Genomic DNA, 23,739 nt, shown 5'->3' on the forward strand with positions numbered 1-23,739 from the left:
AGTTAATTTGCATATTGTGCTGATTAGCCCATGGGAGGTGTAGCGAAGGTACGGTTAATTACCATGTTTGCCTTTTTTTTTTTTTTTTTCTTAATGGACTTGGCTTTTCTTTACAGCAATTTTTGGTTTGCAGAAAACTTGATCAGAAAGTAGAGTTCCCACATAACCCCTCTGCCTCCACATAGTTTGCCCTATTTTTTATATCTTACTAGAGGCCCGGTACATAACATTCGTGCACTGCGGGAGCGGGGGTCTCTCAGCCCGGCCTGTGCCCTCTCGCAGTCCAGTCCTAGACCTCTTGGGGGATGTCCACCTGCTGGCGGGGAACCGCCCTAAGCCAGCAGGCAGACATCCCCCAAGGGGTTCTTAGCGCTGCCATGGAGGTGGGAGAGGCTCACCAGCCTTGAGCCTGGCTTCTGGCTGAGCAGCATTTCCCCTGAGTGCACTGACCACCAGGGGACAGCTCCTGCATTGAATGTCTGCCCCCTGGTGGTCAGTGTGCATCATAGCAACTGGTCATTCCCCCGTTTGGTCAATTTGCGTATTAGGGTTTTGTTATATAGGATATTACTGTGGTACATTTGATATCAGTGCATTAAAGTCCACAGTTTATATTAGTGTTGAGTGTTGTACAGTCTCTGGGCATTGGCTAATGTGAAATGATGTGTCCATCTTTTCTGCATCACGTAGAAAATTTTCACTGCCTTTAAAATCCCGTGCTCCACCTATTCATTCATTTCTCCCTCCCACCCCCAAATCCCTGGCAACCAAAGATATTTCATTGTCTCATAGTTTTGTCCTTTCCAGAAGTATGTTTGGAATCATAAGTGTGTAGCCATGTCATATTGGCTGCTTTCACTTAGTAATATGGTTTTAAGGTTTCTCCATGTCTTTTTGGCTTGATACCTCATTTCCTTTTATCACTGAATAATATTTCATTGTATGGATGTTCCAGTGATTAATTTTTAAATATATTTTTATTGATTTCAGAGAGAGGAAGGGAGAAGGGAGAGAGAGAAACATCAATGATGAGAGAGAATCATCGATCAGCTGCCTCCCACACGCCCCCCACCAGGGATCGAGTCTGCACCCAGGCATGTGCCCTGACCGGTAATCGAACCATGACCTCCTGATTCATGGTGTACACTCAACCACTGAGCCACACCGGCTGGGCCAGTGATTATTTTTCCATTCACCTATTGGAAGATATCTTTGTTACCTGTAAGTCTTAGTAGTCATGAATAAAGCTCTTATAAACATGCAGGATTTTTTATAAATATAAGTTTTCAACTTATTTGGGGAAATAAGGAATATGATTGCTTGCTTGTATGATAAGAATAGGTTTAGTTTGCCCTAGCTGGTTTGGCTCAGTGGATAGAGTGTCAGCCTGCAGACTGAAAGGTCCAGGTTTTATTCCAGTCAAGGGCACATGCCTAGGTTGCAGGCTCGATCCCCAGTAGGGGGCGTGCAGGAGGCAGCCAATAAATGATTCTCTCTTATTGTCGATGTTTCTATCTCTCCTTCTCCCTTCCTCTCTGAAATCAACAAAAATATATCTTAAAAAAAAGAATAGGTTTAGTTTAAGAAACTGCCTATCTTCAAAAGTAGGCATACTGTCTTCCATTGCCCCCAGCAGTGTATGAAGGTTCCTGTTGCTCCACATCTTTGCCATTATTCAGTGTTTGCTCTCAATGTTTTGAATTTTAGTCATTGTAATAAGTGCCTAGTAATATCTCATCCTTCTTTTATTTGCAATTCCTAAAGATATATGATGTTGAGCATTTTTTCCTAGGCTTATTTACCATTTGTGTGTCGTCTTTGGTAAGTGGATGTTCAGATCTTTTGTCCATTTTTAACTGTGTTGCTTATCTTCTTATTGTTGGATACCAACCCTTTATCAGATAAGTGTTTTGGAAAGATTTTTCTCCCAGTCTGTGGCTTGTGTTTTCCATCTCTCAACACTGTTTTCGCAGAGCAGATTTTATTTTAATGAAGTCAAACTTACTTTTTTCTTTCATCAATCTTGCTGTTGGTGTTATATCTAAAAAGTCATCACAAACCTTGGGTCACCTAGATTTTCTCCTATGTTATCTTCTAGGAGTTTCATAGTTTTACACTTTACGTAAGATCTGTGATCTGTTTTGAGTTAGTTTTTGTGAAAAGTGTAAGATCTGTGTCTAGATTGATTGATTGGATTGATTTTTGCATGTGGATATCTCGTTTGCCTGGCACTCTGTGTTGAAAAGGCTATGTTTTCTCCATTGACTTGCCTTTGATCCTTTGTTGAAGATCAGTTGATCAGCCCTGGCCAATGGCTCAGTTAATTGGGGCGTTGTTCCATACACCAAAAGGTTGTGGATTCAGTTCCAGGTCAGGGCACATACTGAAGTTGCCGGTTCAATCCCTGGTTGGGGCGTGTGTACCAGAGGCAACTGATTGATGTTTCTATCTCTCTCTCCCTCTCTCCCTTCCTCTTCCCCTTCATCTCTCTCACTAAAATCAATAAGAACATATCCTCAGTTAAGAATATTTTTTAAAGATCAGTTGATTATATTTGTTTAGATCTACAGGAAAAAATTGACTTCTGTATATTAACCATTTATTTTTCAGTCTTACTCTATTCTCTTATTAGTTCAAGGGGTTTTCTTTGTTGTTATTTTCTTTGACATTTTCTCCATAAATAATCATGTCATGTGACAAAGACAATTTTAATTTCTTACTTATCATTCTGTATACCTTTTATTTCCTTTTCTTGTTTTACTGTATTAGCTTAGACTTTACAGTGTCGACTAGTACTGATGTGAGGGGACATCATTGCCAGTTTCTCACCATTAAGTAGGTTAAATGCAAGTTTCTTACAGAGGGTATTTCCCAGTTTGTTACCATAAATTGATTTGAATTTTGTCAAATGCTTTTTTTTTACATTTCCACAGCCCCTTCCTCATTCTTTTTTTTAAATATCTTTTTATTGATTTCAGAGAGGAAAGGAGAGAGAGAGAAACATCAATGATGAGTGAGAATCATTGATTGGCCACCTCCTGCATGCCCCCTACTAGGGACTGAGCCTGCAACCCAGGCATGTGCCCTTGACTGGAGTTGAACCTGGGACCCTTTAGTCCGCAGGCTGACACTCTATCCACTCAGCCAAACCAGCTAGGGCTCATTCTTGATATTAATAATTTGTCTTTTCTCCTTTTTTCTTGGCTTGTATAGGTGTTGCTCAATTTTATTCATATTTTCAAAGAACCAGCTTTTGGTTGTGTGGATTTTTCGCGATTTCCCTGTAATTTCATTGATTTCTTTGATTTTTATTTCTACACTTGTGCTTACTTTAGGTTTAATTTGCTCTTTTTTGTTCTAGATTTGTAAGATAGAGGCTTAGATAATAGATTACAGATCTCTTTTTTTCAATTGTATACCTTCAATACTATAAATTTCCCTCCAGGCACTGTTTTTGGTAAATTGTATTTTCATTTTCATTTAGTTCAAAGCTTTTCATTGCTTTTGGGACTTCTTCTTTGATCCATGAGTTATTTAGAAGTGTGTTGTTTAATCTCCCAAGTATTTGAGGGTTTCCCAAACTTTCTGTTAATGGTTTCTAGATTAATGCCTTTGTGGTCTGAGAGCATATTTTGTATTATTTCTGTTCTTTCAAATATGTTAAGGTGTGTTTTATGTTAGAATGTGTTCTATCTTCATGAATTTTCCCTGTGAACTTGAGAAGAATGTGTATTCTGCTGTTGCTTGATGATAAAGTAATTCCACAGTTTTTAGTAAATCCAGTTGTTTGATGGCACTGATCAATTCAGCTGTGGCTTTTCTGATTTTCTTCTTGCTGGTCCTGGTAATTGCTTTTTTTTAATTTACCTCTTCTTCTTAATTATTTTTTTTTAATTGTTTTTATTGATTTCAGAGAGGAAGGGAGAAGAAAAGATAGAAACATCAATGATGGGAGAGAATCATTGATTGGCTGCTTCCTGCACACCCCGTAATGGGAATAGAGCACAAAACTCCTGCATGTGCCCTGGCCAGGTATCGAACCGTGACCTCCTGGTTCATGGGTTGATGCTGGTGTATTTTACCACTGTATTGTTCTGCACAGGAGCACTAAGGAGTGCCGTGTCTCCTTAAAGACTTGATCCCTTTATCATACTGGAAAGCCTCTCTTTTCCCTGTGCTTTGTCTGAAAATATAGATATGCCAACGATCTCTTAATGTTAACGTGATATATATTTTTCCATCCCTCAATTTCAATCTATCTGTCTTTACTGTTAACATGACTTTAGTATTATAGACAACATGTAATTGGAAGTTGTTATTTCTTATTCACTATGACAGTATCTTTCAATTGTTTCTCTTTTTTTAATATAATTTTATTGATTTCAGACAGGAAGGGAGAGGGAGAGAAAGATAGAAACATCAATGATGAGAGAATCATTGATCGGCCGCCTCCTGGCCACCCCCTACTGGGGATTGAGCCTGCAACCCAGGCATGTGCCCTTGACTGGAATTGAACCTGGGACCCTTCAGTCCGCAGGCAGACGCTCCATCCACTAAGCCAAACCAGCCAGGGCCTTTCAGTTGTTTCTTTTATGTAACATTGACTTTTAAAATTATTGTTGATAGCCCTGACTGGTTTGGCTCAGTGGATAGAGCGTCGGCCTGCGGACTCCGGGGTCCTGGGTTCGATTCCGGTCAAGGGCATGTACCTTGGTTGCGGGCACATCCCCATGTAGGGGGTGTGCAGGAGGCAGCTGATCGATGCTTCTCTCTCATCGATGTTTCTCTCTATCCCTCTCCCTTCCTCTCTGTCAAAAATCAATAAAATATATTTTTTAAAAAATAAAATAAAATGATTGTTGATATAGTTGGATTAATATCTACCATAATGTTTGGTGTTTTCTATTTGTTCTCCTTGTTCTTTGTTTCTCTTTTGCCTTTCACTTTTTTTTTTTTTTTTTTTTTTTCTTTTTTTTTTTTTTTTTTTTTTTCCCCTTCTCTGGCTTTGAGCATTTTGCCCGATTTTACTTTTTCTTCTTTCTTGGCATATTTATACTTTTTAACTTTCTTATTAGTTGCCCTTAAATTTACAGTATATAGTTACAATTAACCCAAATCCTCTTTCAAGCAATGCTAAACCATTTCACTGGTTGTATACATTTCTCATAACAGAGTATTCCCAATTCCTCTCTCTCTCTGCACCTTATAACACTGTTACTGTTCATTTTGCTTATCCATAAGATATAATTACTGAATACTTTGTTGCTAGTATTATTTGAACAGTGTTATCTTACAAATTGAGAATTTTTAAGGTAATGTTATTTTACCTTCATTTATTCCTTCTCAGATCCTCTCCCTTTCTTCATCATTTTCCTTCCTTTTTTTATATATCAGAGAGGAAGGAGAGGGAGAGAGAGATGGAAACATCAATGATGAGACATTCATTGATCAGCTGCCTCCTATACGCCCCACACTGGGGCTCGAGCCACAACCCGGGCATGTGCCCTGACTGGGAATCAATGCTCAACCACTGAGCCACGCAGGCTGGGCTCATTTTCTTTCCTTTTGAATAATTTCCTTTAACACTTTTTGCAAGGCGAAGCAGATGTACTGGTGAAAAATTCTCTCAATATTTGCCTTAGAAATTTCTCTCTCACTTTTGAAGGATAATTTCACTCAACACAATTTTAGTTAGGTTGTTTGTTTTTCTATCAACACTTTAAATATTTCATTCCAGTCTCTTCTTGCTTGCCTTATTTGAGACCCAAAAAAAAGTCTGACTTAATTCTTGTTGTTTATCCATAGGTAAGGTGTGTTTTCCCCCCTGGCTTCTTTCAAGATTAAGACTTTTAGTGTGCTGTGTGATTTTGGTGTTATTGGAAGCCAGACATGATGTACTGTGAAGAAGGAATTTTGGTAAATAGGCCTTTAGTGTGAGGTTTTTAAGTGTATCTAGCAAGGGTTTAACCTGTGTTTACTATTTTTATACCTGTAGGTATCAGGCTACATCTGGTGTCCTTTTCTCTCTCCTGTCATCTTTGGGATTCTCTAGAAGCTTCTTAAATAAGGTCTGAAGTGTGGTTCTTTCTGTGAATTCCACTAGAGCTGAACCTAAACACTGGTCTCTGTGTACCCACCAAGAAGTGGGGATTTCCTATTCTGTTCTTTAACCAAATGGGTAAATTATGCCATCATAATTACTGTGGAAAGCATCTTCTCTAACCCCTACATGTAGATGTCAGTGGGTTAATGATCTTTTTCAGAGACCAGTGTTTAGAGAAATTATGTGCCTGAAAGATTGAAGATGCTATTAAATTTACAAGGAAGTGGTTATGTATAGAGAATATGAATTTTGGTGACCAAGTCATAGAATTTTTTTTCAAGAAAAATGATCTTAAGTATAATAACGTTACATGCAATAAACATTAATATCTCAAGAAAAACGATTTTTAAAAAAAATACATTTTGTTGATTTTTTTACAGACAGGAATGGAGAGGGATAGAGAGTTAGAAACATCAATGAGAGAGAAACATCGATCAGTTAGTTGCCTCCTGCACACTCTCCACTGGGTATGTGCCCACAACCAAGGTACATGCCCTTGACCGGAATCAAACCTGGGACCCTTGAGCCCGCAGGCCAACACTCTATCCACTGAGCCAAACCAGTCAGGGCAAGAAAAACGATTTTAAATATGATAATGTTACATGCAATAAACATTATTACAAGAATAAAAGAATTTTAAGTATAATAAATTACCAAAACTGTACTAACATAGTATGATATCACAAAAGTTTGTTCATCAGTTTATGTTATTCATTATATTCCACAAATGAGTGAGATCATGTGATATTTATCTTTCTCCATCTGGCTTATTTTGCTTATCATGATGCTTTTAAAGTCTATTTTGTCGGATATGAGTATTACTACTCCAGCTTTTTTTTTCTTTTCCATCCCTTCATTTTCATCCTGTGTGTGTGTGTTTTGTTTTGAGGTGGGTCTCTTGTAGACAGCATATAGTTGGGTCATGTTGGGTTTTTTTTTAATCCATTCAGCTACCCTACACCTTTTGATTGGAGCATTTAATCCATTTACATTTAGGGTTATTATTGAGAGGTACTTATTTATTGCCATTTTAATTCTGTATGGCTAGGTTTCTCTCTCTGTTTCTTCTTATTGCAGCAATCCCTTTAGCATTTCTTGTAATGCTGGCTTGGTGGTGATGAACTCCTTTAGCCTTTTTTTGTCTGGGAAGCTCTTTTTTTAACATCTATTTTGAATGATAGCCTTGCTGGATAATCTTGGTCTCAGATCCTTGCTTTCCATTACCTTGAGTACTTCATGCCATTCCCTTCTGGCCTGTAGAGTTTCTGATGAGAAATCAAGTGTCAGCCTTATGTGAACTCCTTTGTAGGTAACAGTTTGCTATTCTCTTGCTGCCTTTTAAGATTCTCTCTTTGTCTTTAATTTTTGGCATTTTAATTATGATGTGTCTGGGAGTGCGTCTGTTTGAGTTCTTCTTGTTTGGGTTTCTCTGTGCCTCCTGAACTTGTGTGACTTTTTCCTTTACCACAGCAGTTCTCAACCTGTGGGTCACGACCCTTTCACAGGGGTCCCCTAAGACCATCAGAAAACACATATATAATTACATATTGTTTTTGTGATTCATCACTATGCTTTAATTATGTTCAATTTGTAACAATGAAATTGGGGGTCACCACAACATGAGGAACTGTATTAAAGGGTCGCGGCATTAGGAAGGTTGAGAACCACTGCTTTACCAGGTTAGGGAAGTTTTCTACCATTATTTCTTCAAACACCTTCTCTATTCCTTTCTCCCTTTCTGCTTCTTCTGGCACACCTACTATTCTAATGTTGTTATGTTTCACATTGTCCAACAGCTCCCTTAAGCTGTCCTGTTTTTTAATTGTTTTTTCTTTTTGGTTCTCTAATTGAGTGATATTTTCAAATCTGGCTTCTAATTCACTGATTTGATCCTCAGCTTACCCTAATCTGCTGTGTGTTCCTTCCAATGTGTTCTTTATTTGTGTTGTGTCATTCTTTATGTCAGACTGGGTTTTTTTCATAGTTACTATATCTTTTTTCATACTGTTGAGCATTTTTTTAAAATGTATTTTATTGATTTTTTACAAAGAGGAAGGAAGAGGGATAGAGAGTTAGAAACATCGATGAGAGAAAAACATGGAATTTTAAAAAATTAAAAATGGAATTGCCTTATGACCCAGTGACTCCACTTCTGAGTATATATCTTAGGAAACCCAAAACATTAATTCAAAATACTATATGCACTCCCATGCTCATTGCAGCACTCTACAATGGCCAAGATATGGAAGCAACCCAAGTGCCCATCAGTGGACAAATGGATAAAAATATTGTGCATATATACAGTGCAATACTACTCAGACATAAAAAAAGAATGAAATCTTATCACTAGCAACAGCATGGATGGCACTAGAGCAGGGGTGGGCAACCCCTGGCATGCGTGCCAAACATGGCACGCCAGTAACTTTTGCTGGCACGCGAAACCCTCTCTTATAATCTTCCATTTACAATTTTTTTTCTTAATGTCGACTTTTTTATTCTTATCTCTGCTTCACTTATCTCTTCTCCTGGAGAATTTGCTAGTTCTTTCATTTGGAGGTTGTTTCTTTGTTTCCTCATTTTGGTTGTCTGTTTGGATTTACGACTATGTTTTACGTAGATCCTCTATACCTCTCAATCCCTAGTGCAGGACAGTGTTAAAGGCTGTTTCTGACTAATTGGATCAGGCAAAGACTCAGCCTCCAGAGACCGCCTCTGTCTACAGACTAATAGGATTCCAACTTAAATTGCCCCCAGGCAGTCATCCTCAGGTGTGATGAGTTTTTTTCAACAGGGTGCGGCAGTTGCTTTTGCCTGGAGGCTAATTGTTACTTTTAATTTCTTAAGTGGCCTCAGGGCAAGGTGTTTTCCAATAGTGTGTGTCCGCTGTCTTCCCCTCAGGCAAGGCAGATGTCTACTAGTATGTGGGAAAGATGTCCTCTGCTGTGTGAGGGAATGACTTAGCCCAGGAAACTTGGGCTGTCTGCCTTCTGAGCTCTATCCCCCGAGTCCCCAATCCTGGGTTCTGCTTTCACAGCTCCAGTCCGTTTCTCCCTCCCTCTGCCAGAGCACAAGGTGGATGGCTCCACAAGGAATTTTTGTGCATTGGTCCTTTAAGAGGGTGCCCGAACTTTCAGCTGCCACTCCCTGGCAGACAGCACCCCACTGCTTTTCACAGCTAGATGTTATGTGGGTGCCCTCCTCAGTTTGGTGTTCTCTGCTGGGGAGCCCAGCTTCAGGATTACATCCCAGAGTTCTCAGTGGCACCCCTCCCCTCCACAGCTGAGATATCTCTCTGGGACTTCAGTTGCTGTCTGTGGGTGCCCAGCCAGCCCTTTTGCACCTCCACCCCTCCTACCAGTCTCTGTGCGGTCTCCACCTTTGGTCCTTGGGTATCAGGTTCTCTCCTGTGAGTTTTCCATTGATTATTCAGGAAGCCTTTCCGTATTTCAGCTTGTTCCTGGGAACATGTTCATGCAGCATCCTCCTACTCTGCCGCCATTTTTCTAGAATATTTTGATACCACAATATATGTGAACTTCTTATGAATACATATGTGGGATGCTTTAGGATTCAGTGGCCTTTGAGGATGTGGCTGTAAACTTTACCCTGGAGGAGTGGGCTCTGCTGGATCCTTCACAGAAGAAACTCTACAGAGATGTGATGCGGGAAACCTTGAAGAACCTGGCCTCAATAGGTAAGGGTGTCAACATTCCTTCATTTAGCAACTTAGAGAACAGATGTTTCTTGTCTATCAACATTATTCTCTGATTTGGAATGGGGAAAGAGAACACGTTTGTAAACAAACCAGGCATAGTCAGAGCTCATCACAGACCTGCAATGTAATAATTCTTAAACTTTTTTATTTTTCTGGGCCTACATTTCAGGAAGAAAATTGGAAGACCATAACATTGGTGATCAGTACAAAAATCAGGGAAGAAATCTAAGGTAAGTTATATTCACAACAGAAATCAGTATCCCCACAAGGGGATCTTCATATGTGATGAAAATTTAAAAACAAGCAGACACTCCTCAAAAAATTAAAAATGGAATTGCCTTATGACCCAGTGACTCCACTTCTGAGTATATATCTTAGGAAACCCAAAACATTAATTCAAAATACTATATGCACTCCCATGCTCATTGCAGCACTCTACAATGGCCAAGATATGGAAGCAACCCAAGTGCCCATCAGTGGACAAATGGATAAAAATATTGTGCATATATACAGTGCAATACTACTCAGACATAAAAAAAGAATGAAATCTTATCACTAGCAACAGCATGGATGGCACTAGAGCAGGGGTGGGCAACCCCTGGCATGCGTGCCAAACATGGCACGCCAGTAACTTTTGCTGGCACGCGAAACCCTCTCTTATAATCTTCCATTTACAATTTTTTTTCTTAATGTCGACTTTTTTATTTTTCAGATAAATTAAGTGTAGGTGCATCTTAAATAAATAATTTTACATAACAAGTTATCTTAAAGACCATAGACATGGATTGACGAGAGAGGGGAAGAGCAATTTCTATGCCTTTGCCTTAACTCTCCCTGCCTTCCTAGATCCGACCAGTGTTTTGGTTTCATCCACATATGCTTGTGAATCTTTGTTCTCAGTGATGAATTTTGTTAAGTCTCGTAATAGGAGTAGCCTGATGGATGAAAGTAGTACCTCGTGCATATCTCTGAAGGTCACGAAATATAAACCTGATGTAAAATCTCTGTCATCAGTGATGCAGCAGCAAAAGTCCCACTGATAATATCAAACGGAGTCATAAAGTTTTTTGTCGGACTATCAGTGTACATGTATACATTAAAAAATAAATGTATTTTTCATCATCATATACTGTGTTTTTGTCGCTCGAATGAATTATTTCTTCAAGGTTCTTCACATACGTACACCTTAAGAGATATCAAGTAGGTGTAACATGTTCTCAAAAAATTAGGGTTGGCACGCAGAAGAATTTTGAGTCAGAGATTTTGCTGGTTTTGGCACGCACTCACAAAAAGGTTGCCCACCCCTGCCCTAGAGGGTATTATGCTAATGGAAATAAGTCACACAGAGAAAGACAAATACAATATGATTTCACTTATGTGGAATCTAAAGAACAAAATAAACAAAATAGAAACACACTCATAGATACAGAGAACAGACTGGTGGTTGTCAGATCAGAGTGGGGTTGGGGGCTGGGTGAAAAAGGTGAAGGGATTAAGAAGTACTAATTGGTGGTTACAAAATAGTCATAAGGATGTAAGATATAACATAGGAAATGTGGCCAATAATTTTGTAATAGCTATGTATGAAATATCAAGGGGACAACCACTATGCTGTACACATGAAACTAATACAAAATAATATTATATGTAAACTGTAATTGAAATAATAAATATTAAAAACAGACACAGCTTCAAATTTATTTAATTTTAGAAAAATTTTACCAAAAATGTTTTCTAAATTGTGACATAAGATGTTCAGTGTTTCCAAAATAGTTTACTTGGAAACAGTATTCAGAAACTCCATATATGAATAGCACTACTTTAATAAAGAAGGTCAAACCTTCTTTAAGAGCATTCATTATATTCAGGTTCAAACAATTCAGACAGGGCAGAAAACCTACTCTTTCCCTATAAATTGTAAAAACATAATTCTAATGTTTGTGAATAAATGTAAATTAATAAGTCACTAATCATGTACTTCTGTTTTTTTTATAGACATATGGTAGAGAGAGACTGTGAAAGTAAAGGTAGTCAATATGGAGAAAACTTCAACCTTATTTCAAATCTTAATCTGAATAAGAAAACTTCTAAAGTAAAACCATGGGAGTGCAGTGTGTGTGGAAAAGTCTTCATGAGTCGTTCATCCCTTAATAGGCACATGAGATCTCACACTGCACCCAAACCATGCAAGTATCAGGAATATGGAAAGAAACCTTACAAATGCAAGATATGTGGGAAAGCCTTCAGTTATCTTCAACCTTTTCAAAAACATGAAAGAAATCACAGTGTAGAGAAATCATATAAATGTAAGGAATGTGGGAAATCCTTTAGATATCGTCAATCTGTTCGAAAACATGAACGAACTCACACGGGAGAGAAACCCTATCAATGTAAACAATGTGGGAAAGCCTTTAGATATCATCAAACCTTCCAAACACATGAAAGAACTCACACAGGAGAGAAACCCTATGAATGTAAGCAATGTGGTAAAGCCCTCAGTTGTCCCAGTTCCTATCGAAGCCATGAAAGGACTCATACTGGAGAAAAACCCTATGAATGTAAAAAGTGTAATAAAGCCTTCAGTTGTCCAAGTTCTCTTCGAAAACATGAAAGAACTCATACTGGAGAGAAACCCTATGACTGTAAGGAATGTGGGAAAGCCTTTATTTCTCTCGGAAGCTTTCAAAGACACATGATAACACATACTGGAGATGGACGTTATAAATGTAAGGACTGTGGGAAAGCATTCAATTGTCCCAGTTCATATCGAATACATGAAAGATCTCACACTGGAGAAAAACCCTACGAATGTAAACAATGTGGTAGAGCCTTCAGTTGTTCCAGTTCCTTTCGAACACATGAAAGAACTCACACTGGAGAGAAACCCTATCAATGTAAGGAGTGTGGAAAAGCTTTCCATTGGCTCACGACTTTTCAAGTCCATGTGAGAACTCACACTGGAGAGAAACCCTATATATGTAAGCTATGTGGTAAAGCCCTTAGTTGTCCCACTTCCTTTCGAAGACATGAAAGAACTCACAGTGCCGAGAAACCCTATGAATGTAAACAGTGTAGGAAAACCTTCAGTTCTGCTCTAGGTTTGCAAATACATGAAAGAACTCACACTGGAGAGAAACCCTATAAATGTGAGGAATGTGGGAAAGCATTTGTATCTCTCACAAGCTTTCGAAGACACATGATGACACACACTGGAGATGGCCCTTATAAATGTAAGGAATGTGGGAAAGCATTCAACTGTCCCAGTTCATTTCGAATACATGAAAGAACTCACACTGGAGAGAAACCTTATGAATGTAAAATATGTGGTAAAGCCTTCAGTTGCTCAAGTTATGTTCAAGTACATGAAAGAACTCACACTGGAGAGAAACCCTATGAATGTAAAGAATGTGGGAAAGCTTTCATTTATCGTACAACCTTTCGAGGTCACATGAGAGTGCACACTGGAGAAAAACCGTATAAATGTGAAGAATGTGGGAAAGCCTTTAGTCGACCCAGTTCATATAGAAGCCATGAAAGAATTCACACTGGAGAGAAACTTCTTCAGTGTAAGCATTGTGGGAAAGCCTTCAATTGGCCCACATCCTTACATAAACATGTCATAAGAATGCACACTGGATAAATTATAACTGATAAATACAGAAAGGTTTTCACTCTTTACAAATACACTCAAAGTTATGTGAAAACTCCACTGGAGAGAAATGGCTATAAATGTAAGTTATATGGGAAAGCCAGATGCAAATTAATTTACATGTAATACTCCAGAAAATTAGTGACATAAAAGAAATGTTTCAAAGCTAAAAATATATTTTCTTTATCAGAGACTCATCCTGAAATTCAGTCTCTGGACTATGAAACTGTCTCTGGGCCTGTTACTTTTGCAAATGAGCAATTAGTTCAGGCAATTCTGTAAGTACTCTCTAAGCAACAGTATATACTTTTAATAGGTAGTTTTTCTTAAATCAACTTATAAAATTTTTGTTTTTCCATTTTAAAGTCTGTTGGATCCATGGGTGAGTTGGAATATAATTGTACTACATACTAGTAGGATTAATTTTTATACAAAAACCTAACCCTGTAAGTTAAGGGAAATAGTGACACATTGGAATTTGTTAGGGTTTTCCTATTGGCTTATGTGGCAAGTACTGGATATTTCTTACCCATGATAAATATTCCTCTTCTTAGGAGAAAAGCTTTCTTTGTCTTTCATCAAAAGAGCCTTACTAATTTTTCTTACTAAAGGATATTTGGCATAAACTTGTAAATATGCAAAGTTTATTATCTACACTAATAAAAGAGAAACATGCAAATTGGTGTCACTCCGCTACAGCCACCAGCCAATCAGATGACTATGCAAATTAGCCCAACAAATATGGCGGTTAATTTGCATATGCAGGCACGAAGACTGAAGACTGAAGTGGCTTGGCTTCTCCGCTGCGGCTGGACCAAAGGCCTGAGTCCCGGGTGCCGGAGGAAAACCAGTGCCAGCAGCCAGGGGAAGGAAGGTCTATTGCGCAAATCTTCATGCAACAGGCTTCTAGTAGAGTATAATATCACTTGAATTGCTATTTACATCTTTCCCTTTACTCTGTCATTGGCTGTGATTTGGAAAACAGACTTCACATTAAGAAGAGCTACCTGGCCGGAGCCAGTTTGGCTCAGTGAATAGAGCATTGGCCTGTGGACCAAAGGGTCCCAGGTTCGATTCCAGTCAAGGGCATGTACCTTGGTTGCATGCTCAGCCCAGGCCCTGGGTCGCTCATACAGGAGGCAACCAATCAATGTGTTTCTCTCACATCAGTGTTTTTCTCTGTCTTTCCCTCTCCCACTCTCCCTAAAAATCAATGGAAAAATATCCTCGGGTGAGGATTAACAAAAAAAAGAAGAGCTATCTGTATTAACATCAGCCTCAAACTTACAGAATAATCTTAAAATGTTTACAAGTATAATTATTTTATATTTAAATTCACAGCTACAATATATTTGCACCAAAGCTACATTTTCCCTTCAATCCAATAAATCCTACAATACTCTGATGTCACTATTTAAGGTATTGTTTACCTATAATACAATTAGAATGATTATTTGCTATCATTCAAGTCAACTAGTGGCATCACCATCCCTCTATTCATATTGAGTACCTACTATGTGCCTGAGCTGGACACCAGAAATACAACAGTGAACATAACTAAAGTGGTTACTGCTCACAGTGTTTCAAGTTTGTGAGATTAAAAGCACGTTTCTAACTACTTTCTTATGTGTTTTTAACACTTAAATTCTGATTAATTTTTCATTATAACATTATCTTAGGTAGACCAATAAGCTTTTATATTTTCCACACAAACAAAAAAAAAGATACCTGTGACAGGACAACAAAATGTAGAATTGGAGATGGCTCTCCTGAAATATGTTATGTCAACATGAGTAAGGTTGTGCCCTACATTTTCTAGAACATTTTCTGTTCTTTTTATGCTTTCATGTTAAAATTCACTAATAACCTCATTTGCATGAGATTCGGAAGGCCTCAGTTTTTGAACCATAGAGCACAGAGAGACAGATGCATAGACGTTTTATATATACCTGCTTCCAACCCATTGTCATTATTTGTCCTGCCAGTCAATAGTGTCCTAAATGCCACTAGCAACTACATGACTTCCAGTTTCTCAGAACTGTAGGTTTCCACAGATGCCTCCACAAGATCCACAGCAAAGATCTGTCCTTTTGGCATTTTCTAAAAGCTCTCAAGTGTCCACCAAACAACAAATTCAGACTGTTGTGTTTGAGAATGTTCTCTGAAACGCTGACTTCTCTAGACTGTACTTGTATAAGGTCTAAGTTGCAAAGTAAACAACTCATTCTGTTACTATTGCTAGTGACTATGTGTTCCTAGACACAGAGACAGCTACAGAGGTACTGTCAAGAAGAACTACATGGAGTCTGTTCCCCTGCTGCAGTGTGCAGTGACTGCTCTAACTCAGTCCTTCCTCACATCAGGCAGATTGTGGATATTTTCAGTTACAGCTGAACATAAGTCCTTAGGACATTGTCAATTATGTTTGTATGATTTAAAACAGTGTTCACTGTCGTTTTTGGGTTTTTTGGTTTGTTTGTTTTTTTTTTGTCAAATGCTTCTATAGATGTTTCTTAGAAATTTTTTCAACTGTTTCAAACAGCTTATGTGCTAACAAATATATGTTACACTTCCTGACAGGATATATTAATAAAACATCCCATTGCAATTGTGGATTTTAGATCAATTTGTGATTTTTGACAAGTTAATCATACATTTTAAATCAGTGTTATGTATTTTTTCCTCAGGCAAGTTTTTTTTTAATTTTCCTATAGTTAAAAATGTTTGTGATTAAACTAACCTCTCATTCATTCTTTAATAAAACCTTATATCATGGCTTTGTTGGTGCCTTCTTGCCAAAAACTGTAGGATCACATCTGTACTAAAGAAAGCGATGTAGCCGAAACCGGTTTGGCTCAGTGGATAGAGCGTCGGCCTGCGGACTGAAGGGTCCCAGGTTCGATTCCGGTCAAGGGCATGTACCTGGGTTGCGGGCACATCCCCACTGGGAGATGTGCAGGAGGCAGCTGATCGATGTTTCTCTCCCATCGATGTTTCTAACTATCTCTCTCCCTTCCTCTCTGTAAAATATCAATAAAATATATTAAAAAAAAAAAAAAGAAAGCGATGTAATGAATTGTGATAAGGATGACAACACACCATACATGATAATGGGTTGCATCAGTGAGAGATCTTATACAGTTTGGGCTTGTGGTAAGTGATGGGATAGGTATTCCAGGAAGGGAAATGTTCCTGTGTATTGGATACTGTGCGGAAGAAAACTAAATTCTGTCTTTGGTAATCATATTAGCTCTTAACCTAAACATGGGAATATTCCGTATGGTATATGGGACACTTTCATATAAAGTATCTCAGTTAAAATGTATAAAGTCGCTTGCTCTTTAGCAAACTTTATAATATCAACTGACCTTTTGGATTCAGATAAATCAGTGGTTCTCAACCTGTGGGTTGCGACCCCTTTGGGGGTCGAACAACCCTTTCACAGGGGTCGCCTAAGACCATCGGAAAACACATATATAATTACATATTGTTTTTGTGATTAATCACTATGCTTTAATTATGTTCAATTTGTAACAAATTGAAAATACATCCTGCATATTAGATATTTACATTACCATTCATAACAGTAGCAAAATTACAGTTATGAAGTAGCAACAAAAATAATTTTGTGGTTGGGGGTCACAACAACATGAGGAACTGTATTAAAGGGTCGCAGCATTAGAAAGGTTGAGAACCACTGAGATAAATTGTCAACACAAACCTAGCAAGGGAGAAAGATAAGGTCCCTATTCCATTTGAGCCTTTTTTGCTCAGAAACTATGGATGGTCTTGATGCAGTTTTTTAACATTCCTCTCCTGTCAGGCACTAGACTCAAAATACCCACCATTTTTTGTACAGCCACTATGGAAAACAGTATAGAGATTCCTCCAAAAACTAAAATGGAACTATCATATGATCCAGCAATCCCACTTCTGGATATATAAAGAAAATGAAAACAAAATATATATATATGGACCCTATGTTCATTGCAGCATTATCCTATATAATAAAAGGGTAATATGCAAATAGACCAAATGGCAGAACCAATCAAAACATAATATGCTAATGATATGCTAAGGCTGCTCAACCACTCGCTATGATGTGCACTGACCACCAGGGGACAACCAGTCGCTATGATGTGCACTGACCACCAGGGGGTACATGCTCCGACCAGTAGGTTAGCTTGCTGCTGGGGTCCAGCTGATTGGGACTGAGCAAGATGGGGGGCCCACCCCCTTGACCCCCCCCCCCCCTCACAGTCCCTCCCCGGCCTGATTGTGCACCGGTAGGGTCCCTCCGCCTGGCCTGCGCCTTCTCCCAATCTGGGACCCCTCAGGGGATGTCAGAGAGCCAGTTTCAGCCCAATCCTGCAGGCCACTCCCCTTGGGAGGGCGCCTGATGCAGGGCTCATGGCTGGTGAGAGATGCTGCGGCAGCACGAGCCTCTCTTGATACGAGCCTCTCTTGATCGGGACTAATTGGGAGCAAACCATGGCAGGCACAGTGGGGCCAGGATGAGCAGGAGCAGCAGGTAGGAGCTGCAGGCAGCGTTGGACTGCGGGTTTCGGCCTGATCCCTGCAGGCCACCCAGAGGGACCCTACCCATGCACAAATTCGTGCACCGGGCCTCTAGTTTATAATAGTCAAGACATGGAAACAACCCAAGTGTCCATTTGATAGATGAGTGGATAAAGAAGTGGTGCATATATACAATGGAATATTACCAATGAAAATGAATGAAATCTTGCCATTTGCAACAACAATGGACCTAGAGAGTATTATGCTAAGTGATATAAGTCATACAAAGAAAGGTAAATATATGGTTTCACTTACATGTTGAATCTAAAAACAATGAGATTAAACTGATGTTTGATAGGAGAGGAGTGGGGGAATGGGTGAAAAGAAGGTGAAGGGAAATATAGTTAATATGATAAATTTGCATGGTGATAAATGATTACTAGGCTTAGTGTGGTGATCACAATGTAAGCTATATAAATATTGTACACCTAAAACTAATACAACATTGTATGCCAACACTTTGGGTATATAAGGAAATAAATGCTTTGAAGAAAACTAAACAGTAACGTGAGGTAATAGACGGCTGGATATGTGTGTGTCTCTCTTCTCTATAAAGGGTCAGGGCCTCAGTGAGTGAGGATGTCCTTATTGATCATTTTTACTTCCACCATCTAATTCATTTTAAACACTGAGGAGGAATTACTCCGGTGCAGATATCAACAGTGGGGAGCAATATAGGCAGTTGATGGCTGTGGTTAACAGTAATGGTTTCAATAAAGGTATAGATGTGGTTAAAAGTTTTATTGCATGCCCAGCCAGAGTGGCTCAGTGGTTGAGCGTCAACCTATGAACCAGATCATGGTTCGATTCCCAGTCAGGGCACATGCCCAGGTTGCAGGCTCAATCCCCAGTGTGGGGTGTGCAGGAGGCAGCCGATCTATGATTCTCTTTCATCATTGATGTTTCTATTTCTCTCTCCCTTGCCCTTCCTCTCTGAAATCAATTTTTTTTAAATTCAAAGTTTTATTGCATGTAATAGTAATCACAAATTTAGACATGGGTGATCTGAGACAAGACTTCCTATTGCTTTGGGCCACAGGTATTTGCCTTTTTTTCCCATTATCATTTTGCTGCTACACAGACTGCACGAGGGAAGGGTTCTGGTCATCCGCACAGCTGTAGCCCATCATGGGTTTTCCTGTGAGTAGAGTGATACTCAAGTCCAATGTAATTTTCTGGTTAAAATGCCAAAAAGGTCTATAGGAGTTTAGAGGGCAGTAATCAAAGGAATGGTTGAGGTAAGCTGCAGACAGTGAGTGCATAATCTTGAGTAACACCTTATTTAATGGAAAAGGGGTATGTTTGACCACCTCAAAATGAGACTTTTCTCATGTCTTTCATAAGAGGAGACCTGGAAGCTTTTTGTTTCAATGGCCCACAAAGTTATAAAGTCCATTTTGCTGTTCACAAGACTCCTTTCCATATTCTTAGACTTCCAGCACCTCTTATGGAAGGGGGATGGTAGATATTGCCAGCTTTGTGTTTTATTAAAGAGCAAAGGCAATCCAAACTTCCCCCATTTTTCCAGTGATGTTTTCTTTGCATGGTATAGCTTATGTGATTTCATAATTATTTGTCTCAGTTGTTTTGCCTCCTTCCAATCATTCATCTCGTCTTACAAATGAAAGTTAAAAGCAGGGAGAACTAGTTCATACCAAACTCATATAGCTCAGAATAATGGCATCTCTGTTTTAAAGGCCTGCAACCACCTCTACTGGGTACTGTCAAAAATTTTAGGGATTCCAAGATGGTGGTGGAATAGGTGGGAACTACACTGACCTTCTCCCAGAACCCAACTGGAATTACAACTAAAATATAGAAAAATCATCCTGAATAACCAATAGAAGACTATCTGGAAAGAAGCCTTATAACCAAGTACTTAAAGAGAAGGCCACATTGAGACTGGTAGGAACGGCGGAAGTACGAGAGGGCTGGCCAGGCTCCCACAGGCAGCCGCTGAAGTTCCAGAGGGACATCTCAGCTGTGGAGGGGTCCCCCTGAGAAGTCTGGGGTCTAAACTCTAAGCTGGGCACCCCCACTCAGAGCACCAGAACAGGGAAAGTTAGCCACATAACATCTGGCTGTAAATAGCAGAGGGGTTTCTGTCTGCCAGTGAGAGATGGCGAGAAACGCATGCACCCTCTTGAAGGGCCCACACACAAAATTTCATTTGCAGTCACTCGCCTTGGGTTCTGGTAGAGTGAGGGCAGAGTGGACCACAGCTGCGTGAGGAGAGTCTGGGGTTGGTGGCTCTGGGGAGAGAGCTGAGGGACAGCCAAATCCCTGTGCTGTCATTCCCCCATTCTACCAAAGCCATCTTTCTCAGACAGCTTTCCCATCTGCAGTATTAGCCTGGGGGAAGCAACAGTCCCACCCATTGGAACCTCTCTTGCCCCACCCTATCCGGCTTATGCCCTGCTGAGGACTACAGCCAGAGACTCAATAAGTGACTGAGACTAACAGCGAGGATCAATAGTCACTTTAAATGTAAATGGCTAAGAAAACAAAACCCATGTATATACTGTCTTCAAGAGACCCACCTCAGAAGGAAAGATACAAACAGACTAAAAGTAAAGGGATGGAAATGATATTTCATGCAAATGGAAAGAAAAAAAAGCTGGGGTAGCAATATTTATATCTGAAAAAATTAGACTTAAAACCAAAGCTATAGTGTATTTATAATAATAATAAAAGCATAATATGCTAATTAGACTGGACAACCTTCCGGATGAAGCCAGGACTGCCCAGGTCCCAGGTGCCTGCTGGCGGACGGAGGGAAGCCCGGGTCCCAGGTGCCAGAAGGAAGCCGGTGCCGGCAGCCGGAGGAAGGCAGGCCTACTCTTGCACAAGTTTCATGCATCGGGCCTCTAGTCAGTACATAATGATAAAGGGATCAATCCAACAAGAGAAGATGACCCTTGTAAACATTTATGCACCCAACATAGAAGCACCTAAATCTGTAAAGCAAATCTTGATGAACATAAAGGGAGAGACTGACAGTAATACAGTTCTAGTAGGAGATTTTAACACCCCATTGACATCAATGTATATATCTTCCAGACAGAAAAACCAACAAAGAGATGGTGGCCTTAAATGACACACTGGATCAAATGGATTTAATTGATATCTTCAGAGCATTCCACCCCAAAGCAGATGACTATGCATTCTTTTCAAATGCACATGGAATTTTTTCTAGGATAGACCACATGTTAGGACACAAAACAAGTCTCAGTAAATTTAAGATTGAAATCATATAAAGCATCTTCCTCTGACGATAATGCTATGAAACTTGAAATCAATCACAAGAAAACTGAAAAGCACAAAGACAAGGACGCTGAACAATATGTTACTAAACAATGAATGGGTTAACAATGAGATCAAGGAAGAAATCAAAAAATACCTTGAAACCAATGAACACAACAACCCAAAATCTGACGGACAGAGGGAAAGCAGTCGTAAGAGGAAACTTCATAGCCTGACAGGTATATACATGGGTTTTGTTTTCCCTGACACCTCAAGAAACAAGAAAAAGCTCAAAGAAACAATGTAGTTTTATCAATCCAACAAGAGAAGATGACCCTTGTAAACATTTATGCACCCAACATAGAAGCACCTAAATCTGTAAAGCAAATCTTGATCAACATAAAGGGAGAGACTGACAGTAATACAGTTCTAGTAGGAGATTTTAACACCCCATTAACATCAATGTATATATCTTCCAGACAGAAAAACCAACAAAGAGATGGTGGCCTTAAATGACACACTGGATCAAATGGATTTAATTGATATCTTCAGAGCATTCCACCCCAAAGCAGATGACTATGCATTCTTTTCAAATGCACATGGAATTTTTTCTAGGATAGACCACATGTTAGGACACAAAACAAGTCTCAGTAAATTTAAGATTGAAATCATATAAAGCATCTTCCTCTGACGATAATGCTATGAAACTTGAAATCAATCACAAGAAAACTGAAAAGCACAAAAACATGGACGCTGAACAATATGATACTAAACAATGAATGGGTTCACAATGAGATCAAGGAAGAAATCAAAAAATACCTTGCAACCAATGAACACAACAACCCAAAATCTGCCGGACAGAGGGAAAGCAGTCGTAAGAGGAAACTTCATAGCCTGACAGGTATATACATGGGTTTTGTTTTCCCTGACACCTCAAGAAACAAGAAAAAGCTCAAAGAAACAATGTAGTTTTATACTTAAAGGAACTTGAGAAAGAACAACAAAGCCCATAGTGAGTAGAAGGAAGGAAATAAAGATCAGAACAGAAATAAATTAAATATAGTCTAAAAAGCAATACAAAAGATCAATGAAACCAAGAGCTGGTTCTTTGAAAAGATAAACAAGATTGGCAAACCTTTAACCAGATTCATCAAGGAAAAGAGAGAGAGGCCCCAAATAAATAAAATCAGATATGAAAGAGAAGTAACAACTGACACCAAAGAAATACAAAGGATTGTAAGAAAATATTGTGAACAACTTGTATGGAAAATAAGATAAATTAGTTTTTAAAAAGATGGATAATTCTGCCCTAGCCAGTTTGGCTCAGTGGATAGAGTGTCGACCTGCAGAACAAAGGGTCCCAGGTTCAGTTCCAGTCAAGGGCATGTACTTCGGTTGCAGACTCCTCCCCAGCCCAGGGCCCTGGTCAGAAAGAGTGCAGGAGGCAACAAGTCGATGTGTTTCTCTCATATCAATGTTTCTGTCTTTCCCTAACATGGACGCTGAACAATATGATACTAAACAATGAATGGGTTCACAATGAGATCAAGGAAGAAATCAAAAAATACCTTGCAACCAATGAACACAACAACCCAAAATCTGCCGGACAGAGGGAAAGCAGTCGTAAGAGGAAACTTCATAGCCTGACAGGCCTACCTGAAGAAACAAGAAAAAGCTCAAAGAAACAATGTAGTTTTATACTTAAAGGAGCTTGAAAAAGAACAATAAACAAAGCCCACAGTGAGCAGAAGGAAGGAAATAATAAAGATCAGAACAGAAATAAATGAAATATAGTCTAAAAAGCAATACTATACAAAAGATCAATGAAACCAAGAGCTGGTTCTTTGAAAAGATAAACAAGATTGGCAAACCTTTAACCAGACTCATCAAGAAAAAAAGAGGCCTGAAATAAATAAAATCAGATATGAAAGAGAGTACTAGTAACAACTGACACCAAAGAAATACAAAGGATTGTAAGAAAATATTGTGAACAATCAAATGCCAACAAATTGGACAATCTGGAAGAGATGGATAAATTCCGCCCTAGCCAGTTTGGCTCAGTGGATAGAGTGTTGACCTGCAGAACAAAGGGTCCCAGGTTCAGTTCCAGTCAAGGGCACGTGCTTCAGTTGCAGGCTCCTCCTCAGCCCAGGGCCCTGGTCAGGGCGAGTGCAGGAGGCAACCAATTGATGTGTTTCTCTCATATCAATGTTTCTGTCTTTCCCTCTCTCTTCCACTCTCTCTAAAAATCAATGGAAAAATATCCTCAGTGGTTGAACATAGGCCTATGAACCAGGAGTTCACCGTTCAATTCCTGGTCAGGGCACATGCCCAGTTGCAGGCTCCATCCCCAGTGTGGGGTGTGTAGGAGGTAGTGGATTAATGATTCTTTCTCATCATTGGTGTTTCTGTCTCTCTCTCTCCCTTCATCTCTGAAATCAATAAAAATAT

The 23,739-nt window shown here is 39.3% G+C and overlaps 1 protein-coding gene across 2 annotated transcripts in view; it reads left to right on the plus strand.

Annotated features, from left to right (window-relative positions):
• Positions 1-14,171, plus strand: part of LOC102239774 (zinc finger protein 791) — a 28,282-nt gene extending 14,111 nt beyond the window's left edge. Inside the window, exons 2-4 of one of the 2 annotated variants that reach the window (XM_014529469.1) lie at positions 9,554-9,797; positions 9,988-10,048; positions 11,814-14,171. In XM_014529469.1, the coding sequence (XP_014384955.1) occupies positions 9,764-9,797; positions 9,988-10,048; positions 11,814-13,458 (1,740 nt within the window). In that variant the 5' untranslated portion in view covers positions 9,554-9,763 and the 3' untranslated portion in view covers positions 13,459-14,171. The remainder of the gene's footprint in view (positions 1-9,553; positions 9,798-9,987; positions 10,049-11,813) is intronic. The other variant, XM_005881545.1, reaches the window with a different exon arrangement.
• Positions 14,172-23,739: the final 9,568 nt, after the last annotated feature.

This window comes from Myotis brandtii, unplaced genomic scaffold (assembly GCF_000412655.1).
Source record: "Myotis brandtii unplaced genomic scaffold, ASM41265v1 scaffold680, whole genome shotgun sequence".
Lineage (NCBI taxonomy): Eukaryota > Metazoa > Chordata > Mammalia > Chiroptera > Vespertilionidae > Myotis > Myotis brandtii.